The following is a 9,491-nucleotide window of genomic DNA, read 5'->3' as shown; positions in this document are numbered from 1 at the left end:
TATGCGGATAAAAATAACTGCCAAGAGTAGATAATATTAAATGCTTGGTAGTCAAAACGTACATCTGTGTACGAATACTAAAGTGTCTCTACATAATTTGCAAATTGCAAAACGTAGTTTATAAACGCAGACGCAGAATAAAAATTTTAATTTGTTTTTAATTGCTTGCGATTAATTTGTCTGTATCTTGCATGCGGTTATTATCATTCTGCGTCAGCATTTGCGAATAATGTTTTGCGCTTTGCTAATTATGTAGAGGCATCCTAGACTGTCGATGAAAGAAATACAAATGTAATGTCACATAAAGAAGAAATTATTTAAATGATATTTAAAGAGTATATTGAGAAGTAACAATATTTCTTTTATGTATTTATTTTTAATATGTTATACGTATAGAAATTTTGTATCATATATTTTGCAAAGAAATTAAAGAAGATAAAATAGGTAAAGATATTTGCTTAGAGCTCAGAGAAATAAAACGTTATATGATGGAACTGTGTTGTCATCTCGATAAAAGTTTTGTCATTACGAAAACAATGCTATATGTTAGTACTTAGGTTATACTGCAAAATGTGTTCGCAAGTTTCATTGTAATGAGAGTAGGTTTGTACTAGGTTGTGGATCTCGCAAGAGAGATAAGTAATCTCAAAGATGATATTTTTTGATAAGACAGTATAAGACAGTATATATTACATTGTTTAATTAAGACTTAATATATGTATACATGGTGTCTGCCAATTAATAATTAAATTCCTGTATAAAGACAAATGGACTAAACTGAATAAAAAAGTTCTTTACCATTTTGCAATTTTCGCAATAGTTAACCATTGCAAAAATTGCATTTTTTATTCAATTTGATCCATTCTGCTTCCATACAAAAGTTTAGTTATTAATTATCAGCTACGGTATATATACCGTAGTAGCACAATTATTAGCACAATAGTGCCTAAATAGTAGCCTTACATCCCCAACGTTTAATCAATATATCCCCAAAAAATTGCTACTAGAGTATTTGGAACATAATCTTTAAAATTGTTCAAATTTATTGTCAGATATTTCAAAGATTTTCCTGTTAAGAAAAGTATTAAATATCATCATGGACGGTGAAGATTTAAAGGAAAAGCTATTGCGTAATATCGATAACATTTTATCGCATAATACGCATAATTAATTAAATATAAAAACTTATCATTTTAATAAATTGTATTACTATTCAACAATTACAAAAATTGTGAATATAAAATTGAATGAAGGCACACAAAACTTATTTAAATGTGCAAGTAAAACTTATTCCTAGCTTATTTTTTGTAAATCTTCTTGTAAATAATTAACATGTTAAATTTGATAAAGTTGACAGATTGGTACGGTGATAACGATCAACAGTCGGTCCGATAAGCACAGGAAGGAGTTTCAGACTCGCGTGTTATACTTGTTATTACATATTTATTTATAGCTGACAAGTTGCGATAATAATCAAAGTTTTCTCAGCGATTAAAATGTCATTTTGTACAACTATCTTTTACAGTTATAAGTGTCATTTTTCTTTGTACAAAATACATACACACATATACGCACGCATACACAATATTTTTTGCGGAGAAAGCGCGATGATATTGACAAAAGTTTATACGAGCTTTATCATACAGTATATCAGTTCATCACGCGACTGATTAATAAATTATTTTCTAATTAATTGTGATTTATTTAAGTTATATTAAGTATGTATTATATACGCCGATATAAAAATACATATATATCATATTGTATATACATATGTGTATCTCACGTATTTTATTAAAATATTATTAAAATCTTAAATAATAAATTAACAAATGGCGTAACAATCACGATAATTAAATAACAAACACAAAATAATGTACACTTTACGAAATGTGAAAGCATGGGATATACCATATGTAGGGTCCGGTGGAGAAACGAGGCGACAAAGGATAGAATGATTAACATGATTACTGACAGTAATAATAATAATGATAATAATAATAAACAATATTAATATAAAATAATTGTATGTGTAATAATAATAACCTAATGCTCTAATAAATGCTTGATACGATAAAAATGAATTATTATTTATGATATAATACAGAAAAAAAACTACTCCTTGTCGAGAATAATTACTCACCAAACACCAAAAGTAACAATAACAAATAAAAATTATATAATGTTAATTAATGTTTGGTGGGTATTATTTTATAAAATACGATTTTATTTCAAAACATTTTAGAAACAACTGTAAAATTTTTTTGTATCAACTGTAATATTCTAATTCTATTTATATCTCTTTTCCTATATTTTTTGCTTTCAAAATTACTCCTCAAGCTTTCTTCACACTAAGGCACTAGAGATGTAGATATTCCTATCAGCCATTTTGGGTCCACTTGACTGATTGGTTATAGTACGATTAGTACGTGGTAACAATGTAAATATATCAAAAATTAAAATAAATTGCCGTTGAGAGCCAACACAGGATGAAGATGTGTAGTAAAATTTATTTAGTTACATATATAATTGCAAATTGAATACGTTTCGACCAGTTTCGATCTTAATCCAGGTCCTTTCCAATACATGAAAAATTCAATGCATTGAAAAGGACCTGGATTAAAGTCGAAACGTATGCAATTTGCAATTATATGTAACTAAATAAATTTTACTACACACCTTCATCCTGTGTTGGCTCTCAACGGCAATTTATTTTAATTTTTGATATATTTACATTGTCACCACGTACTAATCGTACTATACTTATTAGTCAAGTGGACCCAAAATGGCGGATAGGAATACCTACATCTCTAGTGCCTTACTTCACACTACCTCACGAAATGTAACAATATGAACAAGACAAAAAATACATGTATGATGACTTAACAACAACAATCATTTAATATGTAGGCAGTGCAAAAATTCGTATTCAATTTATTATTCAAAATTAATAATAAATCGGGCACAAACTTTTGTACTGATCTAATATATTAAGAAGAACAAGAAAAAAAAAATAAAATTGCAATGCATATCTCTACATATAAATAAAAATAAAATCATATACCTTCGAGATAAAAAGTACAATGTTAAAATCTTTTACAAAATTTTTTTATGGAAGAATTCTGTTTCATCATATACCACAAAAATGTGTACTTACTGTGTAAATTCCTAACGTCAAGTTTGTTAAATTTAAACACCTTAAGATTCAAAGGAATTATTAATTAATTTTAATCTTCTTCAAAGAAAATTACAGAAAAATTTTTATTTCATTTGAATCATCGATATTTTTCAAGTAACAAAGTTATATGTATGAATCGTTTGAACTTGATTTTAATGTGATAATGTTTTATTAATATAACAAATTGAAAGATTTATTTTTTACACCAGTAGTAACTAAATGATAAGCAATATATAATGTTTTAAAAAATTTTTCATTTATATATAATCGAAGTTTAATAATCAATTATCCTTTAATAGAGGATGTTATAAATTGATTTTTGCATACAATAATTTTTAGTTGTAGTTTTCAATAATTTTCAAACAAAGATTAAAATTTTACAATTACCCAATAATTAAAAAAACACTAAATGCTCTCTCGAATTAATTATCTACAATGCAAAATATTTTTTGCAAAAATCATGTAACTCAATTAAATCGAGAGAGAGAGAGAGAGAGAGAGAGAGAGAGAGAGAGAGAAAATATTCTATAGAAAGTAAAATTAACAAAGATTTGAACTAACGAAACTGGGCTCCGCGCGTATTCGCGCCTAGAGCATAAGTCGAAGAATGATTCAATTAGCTATCTTAACGACCTAGTAATGTCAGTATTCTCGTTCTCGTATCTAACCTTCCCTACGTAAGTAAAGCTTCGTTGGAATTAAAAGCCTCTTTTTAGCTGCTGGTCCTCCGCTACGCGTAACGTTAATAAAAACTTCGCAGATATGCAAAATAGTCTTACATTCGATAACATCATCAAGTGAGTTGATATTTAAATACCGAACTATTTTTTTCAAATATGCTTTCTACTCGGATCCAATTGATCTCTTTGATTACTGATGTTCCGCGTAACCGGCAAAGTTTTCAGGAGCCCAGCTCGTGGTCGGATCGTGGACGAGAAATCAAATTTACGCTCCGATTTCATCGGCCAGATTCATTCTTTCTCATTGATTTATTCTTTCGCATTTTCTATCCTACCGTTTTTCGAAACGGACCTTGAAGGTGTCCGCGGGAAGTGCCAGATTGCCAATAGGAACCTTGTAATTCTCCTTCTCTACCGGCAATATATTGAAGTTCTTCAGCAAGGTGGCTATCGTCGAGAAGCTAATGTATTGGACCATTTTGTAACCCATGCAGGATCTTCGGCCGCCCCCGAAAGGAAGGAAGTGTTCTGGTTTTAGCAGTTTGCCATTCTGTATGAATCTCTGAGGCATGAATTCTTCAGGAGATGTCCACAACTCTTCCGACATATTTAGTTCATAATTGTTCAGGAAGATAAATGTGTCCTTCTCTATTTTGTAACCTAGAATATAAGATCAGGATTTATATAAAATCAACGAAAAACTGTCACAATTTTTTAAATAATTAATAAATATATTGATATTAATATTATTCAAAATATAAATAAAATTCTTAAATAACTATTTTTATAGAGATTTGCAACTTTCGCTAGCAGTTTCTGTAAATTGTAAAAACAATTACTCTCTAGTCAAGACGAGAAAAGAACGATTTCCTTGAAGTATCTAAAATTTTAGTTAGATACAGATCTAAAAATAACTTTCTCGGATTATTAAAATAATCTCGGATTTGGAAATATTGCTCATCATAGTTGAGTTATCTACATAAAATTTTATACCCCTTTCAGCAAAATTGTTCTTTTTGTAAAATTCTTGCCTTGCTTTCAAAAAAATCGCGTTTATAATTTACAAAAATTTATGACATTGCGAGCGAAAATTGCAAATTTCCACATCTTTCCGTTCTTTTCATTTACGTGTCTATTTTGATCATTTATCTATGTATTTTGATGATGCATTAAAAAGAAGAGAGAAAATTACTCACCGGCAATGGAGCTATCCTGATTGGCGACATGCGGAACGATCGGACTGGCGATCAATCTGATTCCTTCAAGAATTATAGCTTCTGTATACGGCATGTTTCCCCTGTTCTCTAATCCGATGAAGTTGCTCGTAGTCTCGATCGCGTCTATCTCCATCTGCGCTGTTTTCTGAACGTGCGGCCGTGTAGCCAGGAATCCTAGAATCTTTACGAGGAAGTTGCCGACTGCCGAGTGACCTCCGACGATGTCTTCCAGCGCGAACATTGTCATGTTCCACGTCATCTTGGGCTCGGCATCCGTCTTGATGTGATTTATCAAACAGTCCACGTAGTCTACCTCAGATATGACTGACCTCCAGCTGGTCGCACGATCTTCAATTATATATTCCTCCACGAACTTTCGAATTTCATGGGTCCAAGTCGCCATCCTCATCATGTTACGCTGATGGAGTGGCATTAGGAACGGCATGAAATCCGCGGCATACCCCTGGTTCACTTCGTAGAAGACTTTGTCGAAATTCTTGAGCATATTGTTAAACGAATCGTGGCCGTACTCGAAGCTTCGCGAGCAGAAGTACTTGAAGAAGATATTCGCGCACATGTGCAATATCAGCGGCTTGGTGTGCACACTGATACCAGAGATGCCGGTCAGGTGGTTAATCAGCCATTCAATCTGGTCGCCGATTATGCCGTTCAACTGGTTGTATCGCGTGGTAAAGGCGCGCGGGAAAGTATGCCCCCGTAGCATCTCTCTTCGCATCTTCTGGAGGTCTGACCAGTTGCAGAATGCTAAAGCTGTAAGAAAGAGGAAGAATTATTTAATCGTTATCCTGTTTCAAATATCTAAATGACGTTGATCGATATTGAAACTTTTCTATTTAAAATTTATGTATTTTTTTTTTAATTTATTATTTTACGAAAATATGTATTTCAGAAATATTCGGGATAACTGCCTTTTCCTTCTTATTCTATTTAAGACCATTTTCAGACGTTCTTCTCTAAATATAGCATCAATTAGTTTTGCTTTCATCGCGTTGCAATTTATAGTAACTTACAACGGAAGCAGCTGACGTCAGGGCGTCGTGATGGTAAACGTATATGTATATTCTACGAATGTATCGCGGCTCAAATTACTAAATCAAGAAAAAGATAATCAGCAGAACTGCGGCGGCTGCGTTGAACTTGGCCTTGTTACCGTCCCAGTGCGCGTAACAACGCGTTTCGAAACATCATCGTTTTGCGAAGAAAAATTCACCACACACTCCCTTTCTACTTCGTGCACCTTCGCGTGCATTACGTACGCGGAAATGTAACGCGAACGCAGCTAGACGATACGGCATCGATTCTCCATCCAGCGAACACGGCAGAAAATCGATTCGCCGCTCAGCGCGCTTAATATGAAATCGAAGCGTGAGAGGAGACGGCAGTAGGAAGTGACCCGGTTTCTCGTCATCCATGCAGCGTGCCCGAGAACCTGAAGAGCGGCAGCTTCGTCCCCCCGTATTTGTTTTTTTTCGTGATAATCCAACGAACATTATTAAATCGGGAATAAATAAATTACAATATATGGACACTTTTTTTAGTGTTCTATAACAGGTTATTTTTCTTCTTGAGTTTCTTTTATATACTTTCCATGATCCGATGATCAAATCATGAATAAATAAATTACAATATGGAAAAAATTGAGTGTTTTATATCGAGTATTCTTTGGTCTTTTTTATACAGTTAAAAATATGTTACGGATATCTTGATAATAGAAACGATTAAATGAAACACGTCTGACGAAAGCTAAATCAGAATATGCAAACGTTGAGAAAGGTTAGTATAGAAAACGTATCATTAATTTATTGCGTGTAACGAAAAAGTCATAGGATTAGTTATAGCTAATAATAATACTCATTCTGCAATAAATAAAGCACTTTATGGAGGTGACCGTATTAAGAGCCGCCGGCGCGTGTGACGTGCGCGCGAAATTAAAATATTCCGTTGCAATGCGTACGAACGTACGCAGTGGAAAGAGTTAATGCGCGATCGTCTTGGATCGCGGGACGTGATGGCGTGTGGCGGCGGTAATTCTGATGGTTCAGCCTTGATCCTATTTTCCGACTGCCGGGTAAGCCAGGAACGCGTGAAAGTGGTACCGTGACCTTTTCCGCCTGCACTTGGTACCGCTTCTTAAGCTGACCTTAGCGTGAGTTTCGGCGCGGACGAGCATGGAATATGCGTACACGACAAGTAAATCATGCGTTGTGCGTAAGGTATGCGTGAGTATATGCGTGCTCACGTGTCTCGTGCGCGCGCGACGCGCGACAAGGTCATTAGCATACGATTTTTCAGAAGTTCTCGAACGAGGTGCTAATAAACTGCGAACTTTCGGCCGACGCTGTATCGATGATTCATAATGATCAGTCGGAATTTCTGATCTCCCTATTGGACGTGTAATCGGAAAACATGCTCGCAACGTGACCCGAACCGCTGAGAGAGTAATTTGCTGCACGTGCGTAATCGATCTTTGTTTCGACAAACGATCTAAGAGTGTTAACTGACCACGGATCATCATTCGATTTATTAATTAGTAACATCGATAAGATAATAAATCGTCCAAAAGCTGCTTTAAATATATAAGAGATGTAAATGTATATAAAGATCTCCCCCACAATCTTATTAATACTTAATCTCATTGATATTAATTTGACCGTTCAAAAACTAGATCTAATTTTGTGTGAATTGATTCTTAATTAAAAGCTTACAAAAATAATAAAACAAAAATAGGATACTTACAATTCTCCTTGTTGCCACAGAAGAGGAGATGATATCTAATGAAGTTTGGCCTAGAGTCAAAGTGGTGGCCCTTGACAATCAAGACCTCCTTGATGTTCTCCAATCCATTGATGACGACGCAAGGTACAGATCCCATCTTTAGCTTGATTATCTGACTGTTGTAGGCCTTGACGAGGTCGCCAAAAGCCTTGTAAGGCACATCGTAGCGTCCCAAAATATGAAGAGAGCCCAAAATTGGCCATGGTTTCGGTCCAGGTGGATCTAGTAAATCGGATGACTCTTCGCTGTCATATAATTTCTTCGGCCTCTTCTTCAATCTGATATGATCCATCACGATCAAGACCAAGGCCACTAGAACGACGGCAAGTAGGAAATACGTCGTGGCGCCAATAAAAATCATTCTTCAGCACGATCACAAATTTCTTCACTAAAGAGAATCTTCTACCTTTTCCTTCTTTTACTTCCTTTACAATATTTCTTCCCCTTTTTTTTCTGGCAATCTGAAAAAATTAGTTTTCCAATGCTTCTTAATGGATATATTTTGCTATCAAGATGCTTCGATCGTGCTTCTCTCCTTTCTAGAACTTTGGTTTATATCCTTTCTGCAGGATATAGATTCCTTTGAATCAAAGCACGCGTTGGTCTTGATAATCGAATTGTCTTTGCCAATATTTTCTGATAAGACGATCCTTCGAACTCTTAAGCAGTCTCTTGCTCACTTCGCCAGAAACGTCAACAATAGTCGACCTTTCCAAGACGATCTCAGACGTGATATCTTCACCGCGAATGAGTATCAGCCGATCGGGACGCGAGCTCCTTGTGGCCCGTCTGTGAACGGTCCGCCGATCTGACTCGGTCTGTGGGGATAGGATGGTTGTCCGGCTATCTTATATAGCCGGGCGTAATGTAGTCAGCACATTTGCGTCGAGCACTGTGCGCCTCAACCCCATACATATGGATTCATGTTGAGACAAGATGGGCAACAGGAGGAGGAAGGAAGGAGGAGGAGGAGGTGGTGGCGATAGAAGTGGAGGAAGACGCGAAAGAGGAGGAGGAGGTGGTGGACACTCTTGTATGGATTATATGAGCGTACCCCTCTGCCTCTGCTTAAACAGAGACGAATTTTAAGGAAACCTGAAGGAACGTACTCACTCGCGTATGGGTTGGTAAGATTCGCAGTCTCCAGAACAGAGGGAGAAGGGCTGGAAGGAGGCAGACGCGGCAGCGGAGGGATGATCGCGGGTACATCGGAGAAAGAGGGAGAGGAAAAGGGCCCCGGAGGCGGTGGAGCAAAGAGCAAATCTACGTAGTGGTAGGGACGGGTGCTAGTGGAAAAGGTGGGGAGAAGAATCGCCCAGTAGGGCCCGCGGTCTCCTGGGCCCAGGCTCTGCAAACGAAGGGACGCTTCTTGCCCTTGACTTCTCTCTTTAAGGTGCCATCGGGTTTTCTGGCAGCAAAGTAGTGTGCGAGCGTATACTACGTGTACTTGCAGCTGCGCCGGGACCGACTTGATCGCCGGTACCACCCGATGTACTCGCGGCCGAGAATGTCGGAGTCGGTGATCGACGGTAATTTGCTTTTGGTACACTACGGGGTACGTAAACGGGAAACGAAGTTGCCATTTTCACGTGGTAAGTGGCTGATCGGCATGACCGGCAT

At 36.2% G+C, this 9,491-nt stretch overlaps 1 protein-coding gene across 1 annotated transcript; it reads right to left on the bottom strand.

The window, feature by feature from the left end:
• Nucleotides 1-4,189: 4,189 nt before the first annotated feature.
• LOC108783300 (cytochrome P450 307a1) lies at nt 4,190-8,503 on the bottom strand. Its single transcript, XM_018551840.1, has 3 exons — nt 7,833-8,503; nt 5,055-5,846; nt 4,190-4,518 (listed from the first exon to the last, which is right to left on the bottom strand). The coding sequence occupies exons 1-3, from the start codon at nt 8,230-8,232 to the stop codon at nt 4,190-4,192; spliced, it is 1,521 nt and encodes a 506-aa protein (XP_018407342.1). The 5' UTR covers nt 8,233-8,503.
• Between the last annotated feature and the right edge of the window lie 988 nt (nt 8,504-9,491).

Source organism: Cyphomyrmex costatus, unplaced genomic scaffold (genome assembly GCF_001594065.2).
Source record: "Cyphomyrmex costatus isolate MS0001 unplaced genomic scaffold, Ccosl1.0 scaffold147, whole genome shotgun sequence".
Classification (NCBI taxonomy): domain Eukaryota; kingdom Metazoa; phylum Arthropoda; class Insecta; order Hymenoptera; family Formicidae; genus Cyphomyrmex; species Cyphomyrmex costatus.
Note: the sequence above shows the minus strand (reverse complement) of the source record. Positions and strands in the feature narration are given on the sequence as shown.

Bases quoted from the DNA above. Each gene is read 5' to 3' on its own strand.
- LOC108783300 (XM_018551840.1), bottom strand. From the start codon at position 8,232: ATGATTTTTATTGGCGCCACGACGTATTTCCTACTTGCCGTCGTTCTA. The intron at 5,847-7,832 runs GTAAGTATCCTA...TCTTTCTTACAG, and splicing joins CTGTGGCAACAAGGAGAATT to CTTTAGCATTCTGCAACTGG. The intron at 4,519-5,054 runs GTGAGTAATTTT...CTTATATTCTAG, and splicing joins TCAGGATAGCTCCATTGCCG to GTTACAAAATAGAGAAGGAC.